Raw genomic sequence first — 17,952 nt, forward strand, 5'->3', positions numbered from 1 at the left:
AGCTGATGTGTACCCACTCTACTACCAGCACATCTCAGGCACCCATCTTCCCAAGACTGGCAAGAAATCTCGCCTCTGACTGCTAGGTTTGAGAGTGGGTGTTGTACACCCCCCCACCCCCTAGAAACACACGTAGATCGGTTGCCTCCAAATGGCTCTCTTTATAAGGGGCTGGGGTGTCTTAAGTATTTTTTAAAAAATCAGCTTTTGGAGCATTTCAGGTGCACTTCCACCCTTCAAGAAGTCAGTATGCCTCTTCTCGCTCAGTATACTGCCCTTCAACGTTACTGGGTCTCAGCGGAGTTTGTGGACATTCCAGCTGACTCCCACCAAACTTACAGTGGAAGTCCACCAAAATGGCCAAGGAATTTTGGCCTGCATATCTTTTCTCCAGTGCATCAACTATTACTACTTCCATAACTGGAAGCTCAGTCATAAATTTGCTTTGTTTTGAGCACTCTACAGCAGGACAAACAAAATATTTGTACCGGTTGAGTGGCACTTTAGATGCCGGTGAAGTGTGGCAGCATTATTATAGGTGATCATCTGTCATTCCAACTATTAAATTAATATTGCACAAAATTGCCTGCAGGAAAATTGTGATCAGCAGATTGGCAGACATCAAATCTATATTTAAAAAAAGCTCAAAGTTTGCAGATGGCACTAAGTTAGGAGGCAGAGTAAGTTGTGTAAATGGGAGCAGGAAGTTACAAAGGGACGTCGGCAGACTAAGTGAGTGGACAAAACTATGGCAGCAGATGGAGTTCAGTGTGGGAAGTACTCCAGATGGGGTATGACCAAGGTGCTATACAACTGAATCATCACTTCCTGACTTTTGTTTTACAATCCCCTTGAAAGGCTAACATTCCATTAGCTTTTTTGATTGCTTTTTGTACCTGTGCACTAGTTTTTAGTGATTTGTGTACAGGGACACCTAAATCCCTTTGCTCCACCACAGCTCCTAGTTTCTTCCCATTAAGAAAATATTCCAATTTATCTTTTTCGGATCCATAGTGGATGACCTCATACCTTCCCACATTGAACGCCATCTGCTGCCACAGTTTATCCCACTCAATGGCTGGAATTTTTCATACCTCGGCAGGTCCGGTGCATGCGGTGCCCATGGGAGGTTGTGGCTCCATCCCGCTGTTGAAAATGAACTTGCCTTAATGGGGCCTTTTAGGCCCGCCCAGCCCGTTACCCGGCCCAATGAAATGGAGCGGGTCTGGTGACGTCAATCATGACGCGTTTTCAGCCGGGATATTTAAAGGGACCAGGGCCACATTAAATTTGAAGTTTAATCTAACAAAGTGCTGTCAGTGCACTTCAGCATTGGAGTGCTGCAAACACTGACAATGACTACACAGAGGTGCAGGGCTGCACCCAGGTTCTCCGATGACTCCCGAGTCACAGCACGCAGGGAGGTCCTCCTCCCTTCTGATGGGCGGAAGAGACCTCCCCAGGAGACCAAAACAGCCTGGTTGCAGATTTCAGAGGAGGTCACAAGCAGAGATGTGATCAGGAGGACCTGGGTGCAGTGGCGCAAACCTTTCAATGATCTCATTAGATCAGCAAACGTTAGATCAGGAAACGTTAGTACAAAGCCACACTCAACTGCATCCTGCTGTACCACTCATCACATCCCCATCACACTGCCTTCCCTACACTACTCCTACACATCCTTACACCAACATACCTTGCACCTCCACCCATCCCTCTCTCTCTAGCTACATTATCACATCCCCATCTCACTAGCCACCCCTCATACTCACCCTCATCCAAGTGCAATCATACCAACTAACAACACACAAGGGTAGCCATTTGGGAATTTTATCCAATGTTTATGTAAAGTTTCTGTTAATGTGGTGTCAAACATAAAAGCCTTTATTTTCAACACTCTCCGGTCTAGGACAGATTTGTGTGCACCCATGGAAGTGGCTTAGTGAGTTGCAGTGAATGGTGAGACATAACGGTACCCCCTGCAATGGTGATGAGTGTGAAAGAAATGGCTTGGTCATTGTAGGGATTTTTATGGTGTTGCTGTGGGGTGGTGCCAACCTGGTGCAGCCATATGGGTGTACAGCTTAAGTACAAACTTAATTTGGCTATGATGAAGCCATCGCTGGCCTCCCATGCAGTAATGTGGTCGGGTGCTGATGCCCTCTGTCCTGTGTAGCATCAGGTGATTGCGGAGAAGGTTGGTCTTGTTGGTGCTGCTGGTGTTGGGCGCATCGTGGTCCAATTCTGAGGACCAAGGTGAGACAGTATAAATGGCACCAATGTTGATAGAATAGACGGCAGATAAAGTACAGATGACAGAAGCAATCTCGCAATGGTGAGAGAGTTCTTCCAATGAGGTGACACTGGATGGAGACTTTGCTGGAAAGACTTGCAGCCTGCAGAATCTATGCTGGAAATGGACTGAGGAAAGTGATCATCTGTCAGGTGGGAGCTTTTACTGTACATTTGATGCTGTCAAGTAATCAGCAGGCGCAATGGCCACTGAACTCCTGCCTCAGGTTGACAGGTGTGGTTCCCGAGCTGCGTGAATTCTGTGGCCATGTAGGGAAATTTAAAAAGTACTGTAAGTGGAAAAAGGCTCTTAAATGCCTGTAAACTACCTGATAATGATTTCAATTGGTCGCCTGCCGCTGCCGGTTGGGTCAGCTCAGTGATGACAGGTGCGCCTGGGGGAAAGGTGGGTTCCTGACCTGCTGTCAGAAATAACAACTTTCACACCTGGCCCGCCACCAATTGTGCCCGCTGCCACCCTGGAAAATTCCTGCCAATATGTCTGCCTAGATCTCTTTAACTTCCTGCTCACATTTGCACAACTTACTGTGCCTCCTAACTTAGGGCCATCTGCAAATTTAGATGTACAACACTCTCTTCCTTCATCCAAGCCATTTAATATATATAGTGAAAACCTGGGGCCCAAGTAGAGATCACTTGTCACATCCCACCAATCGGAGAATGTTCCTTTTACCCCCACTCTGTCCTATGCCTCCTAACCAATTATCAACCCATGCCACAAAGTTACCTCCAATTTTACGCTCTTTCATTTTTGATAATCTCTTGTGCAGAACCTTATCAAATGCCTTATCAAAAGCCCATATAGCCACATCCACAGACACTTCCCTATCCACCGGTGACCTCAAAAATTAAAATAGGTTAGTCAGACATGACCTATCTTTCACAAATCCATGCTGACTCTCTTTGATCAGTTCATACTTGTCCAATCAGTTTATTAAATTCTAACAGAATGTGTTTCATTGCAGACAAGTGTGACGCTGAATGACCGTTTCTCCTCTATGAAGATTCGCCGTCATACTGCAGCATCAAGAAGAAGAGGCAGAACAGTCACTCTGGGCTAATGTTTACCTTAGTTGCTTTGCTTATGGTTTTCAGTGCAAGATATATAAAAAGGGACACATTTTATTTATTATTAGTGATGCTTTCAAATAAACTATTTGAAGTGCAAATATAGTGTTTAAATGCGCACAGAACATCTTAACTGCTCTCAGTGCGCACTCTTTTCATTTTATTAAACAAAGGTGCAGGAGTGCAGTCTACTCCTGTTAATTCAGTCATTTTTGCTCAAAATATTTTGAATTATCCAGTTGTTCGAATTAAGCAATTTAAATAAACCAGCATAAAATAGATATTTTTGCTTGCAAAGAATTCAAATGAACAGATAATTCAAATTGAATTAAGAGGAATAAACTGTATATTTAAATGAAAGATGGAGAGTAATTGTTATCTCTGAGAATGGTCCACAAAACCGGGGTTTTGAGCACTGTGTTAATGGTGAGTGGGCGCTCAGCCATAACAGTATATTTGAGAGCCAAAGAACAAAGGTTTTACAGTATTGCAACGGGTATTACAAAGAGAGATTGATAGGGTTGTTTATTAATTGCTGAGCCATAGTCAGTATGTTACATCAAAGAGTGTTATGTTCAAGGATACTGTATTATCAGAGACACTTGTACAATAAGAAACAGAATTGCTGGAGTTACAGCCAGTTAATGAGAGGGGGAGTAATAGCTTGGATACCAAGAGTGATATAAATGCTTGGTTTGGGGAGTAGGCGAAATCTATTCATATTGACCTTGTAGCAAGGTCACAGTTGAGCAAAATGTACTTTAGTCTAGAAGTGCTGTTAACACCGACACTGATGCAGGTCTGAAATTCTCCAATTCTGCTGGAGCACAAAAATTCAGTTTTGCTGCAAGTTCTTGATGTTCTTGCTATTAATGTTGAAATGTCTTAACTGGGTAAAAATTAGGACTAGCGCTGTTCTGGTACAACTGCTTAACTTACTCCAGCCATGTTCTTTGCTTTATTTTAAAATGCAGCTGATAACCCAAACAAGGTTAGAATAGCTCAGAGTGTGAATTGGTACAAGTACTTACTGTTAATCATAATTTTTATCCTAATAAGCTAATAAGATCTCTACTCGTAGGTGAGGTGTGAGAATGAAATGGCCCTCATTATGTGTAAAATCAATTTCCCTGATCTTAATTTTTAATTTTCAATTTTTAATGGTTATTTTTAGTACTCAAGTCGAGGATAGAATCTCTTTAAAGGCGTTTATTATTTTTTTAACTGACTTTTGTTCCGGTTAAATTAAATGGCTATTTTGTTCACTACAACACACAAAACAATGTGCTCTAACAAAGCCGCTAGTTTATTTGTCAGCACAAAGCATCACTTTGCAGGGCCAAATAATTATAATGCGTTTGCAGTGTACTGCAGTTTTGACAGAGAATTAAAAAATGCAGAGACTGTTCCCTCCCCAGGATAGAAGAGCTGCAGAGAAAATTTTAAAATTAAAAAAAAAGCATTATAGTTGTTTTGACTGGTGTGCGATGTACATATGTAAACTTATAAAGTATCAAAAATAAAAAAGAATCTAATGGATATAAGCCATTTATAAGGCACTTGGAATCCAAGTATTTTATCTCATTTTTGGTACCACCCAACAGTCGTCAGGATTTCTGTGGTGACACCGTTGTTTTTGTATCTTCACCCTCTTCCCTTGGTGACCAGTGTGAAGTAGTGGAAGGATTTGCAGGCTGATTAACAGTCTGACCAGCAGTGAGGTGAGTGCTCCTTCCATGGCCATAGCCATCTTTATATCAGCTGCTAACGTGGTTGGTCCTATATGGTGGGAGGGTTTTATGGGCTCCCACGACTTGTACGATGATGAGGGGATCCACCCACACCCACTGAATGCAAGTATCTCACTGGATGTCAACCCAGAATTCAGAGTCGGAGTTCCGGGCTCCACTCACCTGGATTGTCCCGACCGGGATTTGAATCCTGCACCTTCTGGCTCAGGCGGGAATACCACTAAGCCAAAGACTCACTCCAACACCAAATGTAATACGCATTTACACTCACTTTCTTAAGATGCTTTTACAATCAGAGATGGCGTTCCTAAATTACAACAGTGACTGCACCTCAAAAGTGCTTCATTGGCTGTAAAGCACATTGGGACATCCTGAAGTTGTGAAAGGCGCTATATAAATGCAAATCTATCTTTCTTTTCTTTGAGTGAGTGGCACTATACCAGCCTTTTTGCACTTCTACCTGGGACCAGGCACTGCGCAGAAGAAAAAATTGGCCCTTTGCTGCCATTGGAACCTGATCAGTCAGGCAATTTATATTTCAAACTGTTATCAGGCAGGCGAGTGAACTGCACGTTTGCTGTCAGATGCAGTTGATACATGTAAAGGTGCCTTTAATTTTCACAACGAACCAAGTGGAGAGACTGTATTGCAGCATGTGTGTGTCACAAAAATGTCCCTGTTCCACAAAATTCAGAGTAAATCTATTCTTGTCTGACATATAAAATAGAACTCAACTCACAATCTTATTTGTGTAGTCGCATACAGTTACTTAAGACAGCTTCCATTGTGGCACTAGTAACAAAATACAGTGTGCCTATTGACACCACTGTGTCAGCCAATGAGTTGAAGGCGGGGTGGGACTTAGGGCGGGCCTTACAGCATTTACTCAGCAAACAACAAAGTCTATTTAAAGAGTCTATTTAAAAAGAGTCTCTAGGAACTGCAGCAAACAGAACTCAGCAACTTTGCCCAATTAAAAGCAAGGTGATTGCTCCAGCAATATGCAGTGAGTGGAGAATAGTCACATAATACAAATTATGTGCATAAAATCATTCCCAGCCACTTACAACAGTGCGCTCTCCAGGTGTGATTGACGGGGAATTAAAATGCCCAGAAGTTTAAACAATTTTTTTCCCCTTACAATTGTTAAGTACAAATTTCTAATGCTCTAAATAAAAAGCACCGTCAGTGCATTGGTTAATGTATTAATGCACTGATGCATGAAATGGTAGGACTAAGGATCACTCTAATACTTAAAAAAAAATTTAAAGGGTAATTCAGAAGGTAAATTGATGAATCAGTCACAAGCTTTGTTTATTTTTTGAAGTGAAACCAATTACTTGTGATCATAGCGGGTATTGGAAAAAGTAATATTTTTTGGTTTATGGACCTCAACAGCAAATCATCCCACAGCCTTACTGAGCCAAACGAGGAATGTGAAAAATAAAAATCCCAAGAGGTTAAGCCAAAGAAAATAGTGAGTCGATCCCAGGAATAGTTACAGAGCCCATTTGATTATTTCATTATTAAAATTAAAGCTGTAGACAATAAAAAAAAGTTTCAAAAATTTCAAATACACTTTTTTTAAATGATCATAGTCACCAAAGTTAAGTTTTTGAATTCTGCTTCGTTAACATGTTTTGCTTTTCTGTTCAACACAAATTGAAATGTGAGAAAGATTGCCAGTCACAAAAAATGATAAATACATTGTTTTCACATTTCCAGAAACCTTACAGTTTGACTTGAGCAAAGAAAGTAAATTTCAACTCTAAAATATTTATTTATATAAAATTTATTTGATGGTTCTTCATTCCCAGGTTTAAGATTTTTCAATTTCCTGATTTTCTGGACTCATTCCCCTTTTTCCTGCCCCCTAGTGTATTTATGGGACTGATGGATGATTTGTCTTAATTTGTGACCTGTTTCACTTCTCAAGAGGTTTATACTTAGTGAAAAAAAATCATTTTCAGTTTTCAAGAAAGTCAGTGCCATTAACATGGCTTTCTGTGAACAGCTCACTCAATAAATGGTGGGCTGGTTTGTTCTTAACTTAAATAGGCAGTAATACTTCTTCAATCTTCAAAGGGTTAAATGCTCAAAAGGTAACCTTTGATTCTGTAATAGCCTGTACTCTGAAGCAAAGAAGATTTCAGTGGTTTTCAAAAGTAATGCACATAAAGTTATATCCATTGGTTCTATATATGTTGTCAATTCTCCTTTGTCTTTAGCATTATAAATGACCAAAAAAAGGATTTATGTGAAAATGCTGTAACTTGATGGGGTCTGGTACTTGCCATTTAACATTCACTGCAGAGTGGATCACTAGTCTACTTCACAAAAATTACCACTAGAGGTCAGTACAGTATCTCCAAAGTGTGATCTAGTGGCAGTAAGTCAGCATTAAAATTAATTCTACTACAGGTATTACATTTCAACCAGACATTTTATCAATTGTGTTTAATTCAGGTTCTGCTGACTCTCAGGTCAGTTGATAGTACTCTGCCCTCTGAGATAAAAGGTTAAGCATGCAATCCAGGTTGGCACTTCACTACAGTAGCGAGGGAGTGCTGCTTTGTTAGATGTGCTATCCTTTGGATGAGATGTTAAACCAAGGCCCCACCTGCCTGTTCAGGTAGATGTAAAAGATACCACTGGGCCGCCCCATTTTATCCTCTGTATGCACACTATATATACAAAGAACCACCGCGTTTGTTCCCATCTCCTAGAAACATATGGTACAATTCAAAGAGATGGTCCTGCACTATTACCTGCGGGGCCCTGTGCAGACTGGATTCCACAGTGAACCCGAAAACCAACTGAGCAGTTGCTTTGAAGTTGTGATTCACAACTTTGTTTCTGGCCAAAACATACTCACCTGTGGCTGCAGAAATGCATGAAAACTAGTGATCAATAAACAACCTCGCTGTTCTGTACCAGTGGAATGAGCCACTCTGGTCACCTTCACCTCTGACTACAATGGGCCCTACAGATTTTCCTGTAGCAAGTCATCTAATGGCATCTGCTGTCAATTAGACTTTCCCTTGCACCCTTCAGCTCAAAACATTTTTGCCCACTATGTTGCTGAAAGTGCGAGCTGATAACGGTGCAGTGACTGAAACAGGGCATCTGGGACCTGAGTGAACAGGGCAAACAATGGTGTAGCTCCTTAACTAATTGGATTGAAGGATTGAGAACTAAACAGCGGAAGGACTGAGAAGGAAGTTAAATTCGAGTGGGTGAATTCAATGTCAAATCAGGTACAGCAAGAAAAATAGAGAGGGAAAGAAAGATTGGATTAAGAGAGAAAAAAGACAGAAAGCACAAGTTTAAAAAATGTCAACATTTTTAAATTTGACATTTTAAAAATCTCCAACAACAATTAACACTTGAAGGAATGAGACTCCACACTTGTAATAGCTAATTTTCAATGCCAGAGCGGTTGACTGGCAGTAATTAACAATTATCATGTTGTTAAAAGGGTACTTCCACTTGTAATGATAAGTCTTAATTTTGTGGTGAGTTTAGTTCATATCTACTGTGCAAATACAGCAACTTGACACCATTCAATCCATTACAATGATGAGGCAGACAGCGAGATGCCATTTTTGTGAAGCTAATGCCAGGGCGGCACAACTCGGACATCAACTTTTGGATATTGGCATTTAGCCACATATCTGCCCCTCACCTGAAGTTGCTGTACCATTTATGCATAAATAACAATAAGTGGCATTAGCCTCACTGTTATTCTGACAGTAAAGTCTGGCCCAATGTTTATGCAGCTGCCAAGACCATTCTCCAGAGATATCTTTGGGAACAGACCTGTGCGGGCCTCCGAGGCAGCAGTACAGCAGTGCAGTTATAACACTGTCCATCTGGCAGATAAGCACCAGTCAATAAACTGGGAATAAATTACTTAAAATTTGTAATTATATGGAACCCTAGGTGCGGCTACAGTGCAAAGTGTAAATAACGAAATGTCGCAAAAAGCACAAATGAATTCTAATCACTGCTTTACTCTAACCTACTACACTAGCCAGTGGACCTTAACAAGTTCGGTAGCTAGATTTATCACCTTAGTTCAATGTTACTGGACCCATGAGAAACAGAGATTAAAGTGTGTATTGAAGCCATTCATATAGAATTCAGTCCCATTGGTTTAATGTGGTTGCCAATTGCTAATTATGTGCATCTGAGCTGGCCTGAGGGCTGCCCCCAAAGAGATCAGACATTACAGAGATCAGTAATGTTCTTGTAATTGCATGAATGTCAGTCCCGAGCTGGGGGCATATACAAGGACGTTAGATTTATCTGCACAGAGGGTGTGTGAGTTTCTCTGCAACAAAATGTAAAAGAATGCACTACCTGAAAGGGTGTTGGAAGAAGATTCAATAGTAACTTTCAAATGGCAATTGGATATGTACTTGAAAAGGAAAACATTGTAGAGCTGGGGAAACAGTGGGGGAGTGGGACTAATTGGATAGCTCTGTTCTAAGAGCCGGCACCAACATGATGGGCCGAATGGCCTCCTTCGGTACTGTAAGATTCTATGAATTGAACCAATTCCCAGGACAGGGCTCATGAATTATCTTGAATCCAATTATGTCCAATGGAAGTCAGTAATAGAAAACAACGAATGGACAATGGTTTGTGTTGATTCCTATTCGTCAACCAGCAATGTGCTGAAAGGGTGGGGATTCAAGCCAACACTTAGGGACAAGAGAGCAGCTCCTGCAAAATTGGCAAGTCACTAGATTTGCCAGTTTGGAATTCTCAAGTGGCTCAGTTAGGACATTCCAATTAAATCAGGATCAGTTGAAAACTACGCAGTGATGATCTGAAATAACAACAGAAAATGCTGGAAAAACTCAGCAGGTCAGGCAACATCCGTGGAGAGAAATTTGAGTTGACGTTTCGGGTTGGACCCTTCTTCAAAACTGGAAAGGAAAGGAAAGGAAAGAAACTAGATCGAAGTTTTTCCAGCATTTTCTGTTGTTATTTCAGATTTCCAACATCTGCAGTATTTTGCTATCGTACCAGTGATGATCTGAATCGGTCTATTTATAAAAAGCAGGTATGGAATGCCCAAATTTTCCATTAGAGGATCCAACCAGCTCATTGCAAACCTGCAGATTAATTTTTTTCTGTAGTTTGCGACAAACAGGCATATCTATTTAAGGGAGCAAAATCAGTAATGCGAAGAATGCTCAGAGCTCAGACAGACTAAAGAACCATGAAGTTCTCCGTGAATCTGTTGCTAATATATTTTTTAATGTAACTGAGACAAACATTGTAGGATTGGAGCAGCTAACTAGGGATACGAGAAGAACAAGCAATGTGGAAATAACATGACTTTTACAGGAAGCACAGGAAAAGGCCAATCCCATACCCGAACATCAAAGTGCAGTGAAAAACAAGCTATGGGTGAAGGCAATCCAGTGAAGGCACATTGCAAGTAAAGTGCAGGCCAAGGACAGGCTGATAATATGCACGATTACTTTTTATTTTAAATGTTCTGAAATTCAACTAAATGAAGGAGGCAGTATAATGACATTCAAACACAAAGATATCTTTAATAAACACCGTTACCTTGCATATGAATGTTTGTAAAAGGCCAATGTTAATTTTATAAATGAGTATTAAAAGGGAATTGAGGAAACACAAAGGGATGATTGACATAATGTTCACAGCTCTATGTGTTCGTAATGAATCATATATGGACAACTCGGTGGCCTCAGGGTAGGCCAGCAATGTCACAACTTTTGGGCCTAGAAATTCAGCCACGCAGCTCCCATTTTTTGAGTGCTAAAGGGCTTCTTAAGCCTTCAATACTTCGAGGGGTTAAGCAAGAGTGAGCGGTCTTTTCTCTTACGACCCAAGTTAAAACTGAAAGCAATTTGCACCCTTATTGATTTCATAAACTGAGGAGTGTAGAGGAATATAAGTTCTCATTGTAGCAAACTCCAAACAGTTCAATTATGAATTTTATGTAAATAAACCAGTTAATGGTCTGAAGCTTCTGCCATATCTCTATAGAGTGCTTATTCCCAAATAGTGGGAAGGAGATAGAGGAGCAAATCACAAAAAGAGGCAAGAACTACGGAGTAGTGATAGTGGGGGACTTCAATTATCCTAATATGGACTGGAATAGTAACAGCATAAAGGGCAAAGAGGGGGATGAATTTCTGAGATGTGTGCAAGAGAACTTGCTTGATTAGTGTGTTTCCAGCCCAACGAGGAAGGAAGCAGTGCTGGATCTAGGTCTGGGGAATGAAGTGGGGAAGGAAGTGGGGGAAGTGAAGCATGTTTCAGTGGGAGAGCAGTTGGGAAACAGTGGATCATAATATCATCGGGTTTAGAACAGTTATGGAAAAGGACAAGATACAAGCAAGCATAAAAATATTTAACTGGAGGAGGGCTAACTTCTGTGAGTTGAAAAGGGATCTGGCCCAGGTGGATTGGAATCAAAAATTGGTAGGCAAAACAATAATTAAACAATGGGAGGCCTTCAAAGAGGAAATGGTTCGGGTACAGAGTAGACACATTCCCATGAAGAGGAAAGGAAGGGCACCCAAAGCTAAAGCTCCCTGAATGACTAAAGATATAGAGGTTAAAATGAGACAGAAAAAGGAGGCTTATGATAATTGTAAGGTTCATAATACAATGGAGAACAAAGCTGATAATAGAAAGTACAGAGGAGATTTAAAAAAGGGAATAAGAGGGGCAAAGAGCGAGTATTATGAGAATAAATTAGTGGCTAACATAAAAGGGAACCTAAAAGTCTTTTATAAATACATCAATTGTAAAAGGGTAGTCAAAGGAAGGGTGGGGCCGATTAGAGACCAAAAAGGAGATCTTCTTGAGGAGGCAGATGGCATGGCTGAGGTATTAAATGAGTACTTTGCATCTGAGAAGAGGATGCTGCCAATGTAGCAGTAAAGGAGGAGGCAGTAGTGATATTGGATGGGATAAAAATAGATAAATAGGATATACTTAAAAGGTTGGCAATCCTCAAATTAGAAAAGTCCAGATGGGATGCATCCTAGTTTACTAAGGGAAGTGAGGGTGGAAATTGCAGAGGCTCTGGCCACAATCTTCCAAACCTTTCTTGACCCCTCCACTGTCTCTGATTTGTCAGACTGCTTGTCCGACATATACAGGAAACTCTTTGGTATCCAGCACCGATGGGACCGGGATGGTGCCGGTTGATTAAAAATTCCGGATGACGGAGAGGGTTATCTACCGAGGCTATTTTTAACAAACAAAAATAAAAAAATCAAGAAATGTGCAGTATACAGTAATTGGGTACTCACCAGCAGAATGTTGTGTTAAATGGATGATGGAAGATGCTTGATTAAGTACAGTACTGCCAGTTGAGGGTAATCCATAACTCTTTAATTACTTAACAGTAAAACAAAACTTATACAGTAAATGACTGTATACAGTGCGGGAGAGTCAGACTCCTGTTATTGAGGTGTTTGGACTTCCGACAGTGCCAAGAAGCCGAGTAGTAGCAGTTTGGAGAACTACCTCCACTGACTAACTCGGCCACCGCGGGAGACTCGGACTCGGACTCGGCAACATTTCCGGTTATTGAGGTGTTGTTTTCGGAGTATGAATTTTGCCGGTAAATATAGAATTCCGGATAACTGCTGTTTAAACGAGAGTTTCCTATAGTACTGGGTGAGCAGAAAATTCCTCCAACTAAATATTGGGAAGAGCGAAGCCATTGTCTCTGGTCCCCGCCACAAACTCCATTCCCTGGCCACCAATCCCATCCCTCTCCCTGGCAACTGTCTGAACCTGAGCCAGACCGTTCGCAACCGTGGTATGTTTGACCCCGAGATGAGCTTCCGACCACATATCCACTCCATCACCAAAGCTGCCTATTCCAATGCTTTCCTGGCCAGCCTCCCATCTTCCACCCTACATAAACTTCAGCTCATCCAAAACTCTGCTGCTGATATCTTAACTCACACCAAGTCCCGTTGTCCCGTTCACCCATCACCCCTGTGCTCGCTGACCTACATTGGCTCCTGATCTGGCAACAACTCAATTTTAAAATTCTCATCCTTGTATTAAAATCCCTCCACGGCGTCATCCCTCCCTCTCTCTGTAACCGCCTCCAGTGGTACAAGCCTCTGAGATCTCTGTGCTCCACCAATTCTGGCGTCTTGCACATCCCCGATTTTAATCGCTCCACCACTAGCGGCCGTGCCTTCAGCTGCCTAGGCCCTAAGCTCTGGAATTCCTTCCCTAAACCTCTCCATTTCTCCACCTCTCTTTCCTCCTTTAAGACGCTCCTTAAAACCTACCTCTTTGACCAAGCTTTTGGTCATCTGTCCTGATGTCTCCTTCTGTGGCTCGGTGTCAACTTGTGATTAATCGCACTCTTGTGAAGCGCCTTGGGACTTTTGCTACGTTAAAGGTGTTGTATAAATGCAAGTTGTTGTTGTTATTGGTTATGGGGTGGCACAAAATGACTGGAGGATTGCAAATGTTACACCCCTGTTTAAAAAAAGGGAGAGGGATAAACCTGGCAACTACAGGCAAGTCAGCCTAACATCGGTGGTGGGGAAACATTTGGAGACAATAATCCGTGACAAAATTAATTGGCATTTAGAAAAGTTTAGGTGAATAAGTGGAAGTCAGCATGGAATTGTTAAAGGCAAGTAGTGTCTGACTAACTTGATCGAGTTCTTTGTTGAAACAACGGAGAGGGTTGATGAGGGTAGTGCGGTTGATATTGTATATATGGACTTTCAAAAGGCGTTTGACAAAGTACCACATAATAGACTTGTTAGCAACATTAAAGCCCAGGGGATTAAAGGGACAGTGACAACATAGATACACAATTGGCTAAGGGACAAAAAGTAGAGAAGTAGCAGTGAATGGTTGTTTTTCAGACTGGAGGGAAGTATACAGTGGTGTTCCCCAGAGGTCGGTATTAGGACCACTGCTCTTCTTGATATATATTAATTAAATGGACTTGGGAATGCAGGGCATAATTTCAAAGTTTGCAGATGATATGAAACTCGGAAATGTAGTAAATAATGAGATGATTGTAACAGACTTCAGGAGGACATAGACAGACTGGTGAAATGGGCAAACACCTGGCAGATGAAATTTAACATACAGAAGTGTGAAGTGATACATTTTGGTAGGAAGAATGAGGAGAGACAATATGAACTAAATTGTATTGCAGGAACAGAGAGACCTGGGGGTGTATGTACACAAATCTTTGAGGGTGGCAGGACTAGTTGAGAAGGCTGTTAAAAAACATATGGCATCCTTGGCTTTATTAATAGAGGAATAGAGTACAAAAGCAAGGAAGTTATGCTAACTACTGGTTAGGCTTCAGCTGGAGTACTGTGTTCAATTCTGGGTTCCACACTTTAGGAAGGATGTCAAGGCCTTGGAGACGGTGCAGAAAAGGTTTACTAGAATGGTACCGGGGATGAATGACTTCAGTTATGTAGAGAGACTGGAGAAACTGGGGTTTTCTCCTTAGAGCAGAGAAGGTTAAGAGGAGATTAATGATCAGGTAATCTGTTTAAGTTGTAATGATATCAGCAAATAGTGATGTTATTTGCCTGTTTGATTATGATGCCTTACCAGCATGTTTGCAGGTATTGATTACTTATGCCTGACCAGCAGAGGTCATGTGAGAGACAAGCAGTTTGGTTTAGTTTCAGTTTCATTCTAGATGCATCACAAGCATCGTGTCTCCTGTAAAAGCTGTATAAAAGAGTTGAACAAGCTTTAGATTAAAAGTCATTCTCTTTCATAAATGTCTCGTCATTGAACCCACAAAGAAATCAATACATGGTGTCAGAAGTGGCTGAAAGAGATGAAGAGAAAAAATCTGAAGTTAAATCAGCTCTCCACAGATTAGCAAGCCAAAAGAGAACATCGTTACTTACCATTAGAGAATAGCTAACGAAGTGAAAAATGGAAGGTTTACTCCCACCGGCGACGCTTCAGTTGACAGGTAATGTGGCTGAAAATTGGAGAAGGTTCAAACAACATGTGGGGTTGTATTTATCAGCAATCGGAGCTGACGAGAAAAGTAATAAAAGGAAATCGTCACTGTTCTTACATGTCGTGGGTGATGAAGCGCTGGAGGTGTATAATAACTTCACATTCGCTGCTGATGGAGACAAAATGAAGCTAGATAAAATAATGGAACAGTTTGAGGCCTACTGCATACCTAAACATAATGTGACATTTGAGAGGCACAGATTTTTCACATGTGTTCAGAAAACGGGTGAGATTATTGATCAGTATGTGACTGAACTGAGAAACCGAAGCAAAACATGTGAATTTGGGGGACTGACAGACTCGCTGATAAAAGACAGACTGGTGTGTGGTATTCCAGATAATGGTCTAAGGGAAAGACTGCTAAGAGAGCAAGATCTAGACCTGGGAAAAGCCATAGCACTGTGTAGGGCTACAGAGACTGTGAAGTTGCAGGCAAAGGAGCTGTTCAGTGACAATAGCTGCAACGTGGATGCAGTGAGAATGAACGGACATAAACCGTTTAACAAAAAGAGCGCCAATGTGAAAAAAGAGGCGTGGCCAGCGAACGAAAATGAAAGGGACAATCGAAAGACATGTAGTCGATGCGGTACACAGCATCCACCAAAAAAGTGTCCAGCATATGGTAAAACATGCAATAGTTGCAACAAGAACAACCATTATGCCCGTTGCTGTAAGAACCAAGTGCAACAAAGCAAGGTCCATGCAGTAGATGAAAGCGAGATAGAGGAGTTCAATGTAGATGTTGTGTCTGAAAACAAAAAAGAAGAAAGAGACTGGATGTTGACACTAAAAGTGAATGACATACACATTCCATTTAAATTGGATACTGGAGCACAAGTTAATGTGATATCAGAGACTGATTTTAAGAAAATTAGACCCAGACCAAAGATACATGGAATCAAAGTGAAAGTGACAGGATACTCAGGTACTGATATACCAGTGAAAGGAAGATGCATTGTCAAAGTAACACACAAGGACAGAGAGCACACGCTAGCATTAATCGTGGTGCCAAAGGATGTGCAAGCCATACTAGGTTTAAAAGCCTGTGAGAGACTGAACCTGGTAAAGAGAGTCCTCGTTGTGGAAAGCGAAGGAGAGACAGTCTATGATGAACTCATGAAAGAGTACAAAGACCTATTTAAGGGTCTAGGCTGCATTCCAGGAGAACACACGATCAGAGTAGATAAAAGTATGACACCGGTCATACATCCATGCAGAAAAGTTCCGTTTGCTCTTCAAAAGCAACTGAAGGCAGAATTGGACAGGATGGAAAGCCTGAACGTGATTTGGAAGATAGATGAGCCAACTGAGTGGGTGAGTTCCCTCGTCATAGTGGACAAAAAGAATGGAAAGCTCAGAATTTGCCTGGATCCAAGAGATCTAAACAGAGCAATAAAGAGAGAGCACTTCAAGCTTCCTACATGTGAGGAAATCATGGCACAGTTTGCAAATGCAAAATATTTCAGCAAGTTAGATGCGTCCTCAGGATTTTGGCAGATGAAGCTGGACGAAGCAAGTTCAAGACTGTGCACGTTCAACAGTCCATTTGGCAGATACAGATTCCTAAGGTTACCATTTGGCATTGCCTCAGCTCCTGAAGTGTATCACAAAACAATCCATATGATCTATGAGCACCTGGAGGGAGTTGATACATCAATGGATGACATCATAGTATGGGGAACCACGAGAACTGAGCATGACGAGAGACTGAAAAAAGTGTTGGAAGCAACAAGGAAAACAAACCTGAAGCTGAATAGAAAGAAATGCCAGCTCGGGGTGACAGAACTGACATTCGTGGGAGATATCCTTAGCAGTGAGGGCATCAGACCAGATCCCAGAAAGGTGTCCGCCATTGAGAATATGCCAAGGCCACAATGCAAAAAGGACGTGCAGAGGTTTAATGGAATGATCAACTACATGGGTAAATTCATATCCAACCTCTCAGAAAAGATGGCGCCACTGAGAAGACTAACTGAAAAGAACATAGAATGGGAATGGAATCATGAGCATGAGAAGTCATGGAGCGATCTAAAGAAACTGCTCACAGAGGAACCAGTTCTGAGGTTTTATGACCCAGCGAGACCCATCAAGATATCATCAGATGCATCACAGAGTGGGCTCGGTGCTGTTCTTCTGCAAAAATATGACTACTGGCAAACTATTGCATATGCATCGCGCTCAATGACAGACGCGGAGACGCGATATGCTCAAATAGAAAAGGAGCTGCTCAGCATCACATACGCCTGTGAAAGATTTCACCAGTTTGTGACAGGACAAGCAATCAGTGTAGAGACTGACCATAGGCCCTTGATTGCATTGTTCCAAAAGCCACTAAATAGCTGTCCACTTAGAAAACAAAGAATGATGATCAGGCTGCAACGCTATACACTGAATGTTGCGTACACACCGGGTAAGCTGATGTATACAGCAGACACGTTGTCCAGAGCTGTTGACCCAAGTGAGCCCGCAAACACCACAATGGATGAAAAAGTGAACGCCTACGTGGGCATGATCACAAGTGCACTGCCAATAGCAGATGCAAAAATGGAGCTCATAAAGACTGAGACAAACAAAGATGAAACAATGAGACGACTGAGGAAAAGCATCTTGGATGGATGGCCCAACATGAAGCAAGACTGCTCACCTGACATGGCAGAGTACTGGAACTGCAGGGCGGAACTATCAGTGGTCAAAGACATCATCTACAAAGGAAGTAAAATAGTTATCCCAAAGAGTCTGAGAAAAGAGATGTTAAAAAAGATCCATGGAGGACATCTGGGAA

The 17,952-nt window shown here is 41.6% G+C and overlaps 1 protein-coding gene across 2 annotated transcripts in view; it reads left to right on the forward strand.

Annotated features, from left to right (window-relative positions):
• The window catches only part of LOC147124990 (UAP56-interacting factor-like), a 78,912-nt gene extending 73,972 nt beyond the window's left edge, over positions 1 to 4,940 (forward strand). For both annotated transcript variants that reach the window (XM_085995758.1, XM_085995768.1), the window contains one exon: positions 3,279 to 4,940. In XM_085995758.1, coding sequence (XP_085851884.1) covers positions 3,279 to 3,374 — 96 coding nt within the window. In that variant the 3' untranslated portion in view covers positions 3,375 to 4,940. The remainder of the gene's footprint in view (positions 1 to 3,278) is intronic.
• The last annotated feature ends 13,012 nt before the right edge of the window (positions 4,941 to 17,952 follow it).

The sequence above is a fragment of the Somniosus microcephalus genome, chromosome 1 (genome assembly GCF_052327205.1).
Source record: "Somniosus microcephalus isolate GS21.2 chromosome 1, FLI_Smic_1.0, whole genome shotgun sequence".
In the NCBI taxonomy this organism is placed as follows: Eukaryota; Metazoa; Chordata; class Chondrichthyes; order Squaliformes; family Somniosidae; genus Somniosus; species Somniosus microcephalus.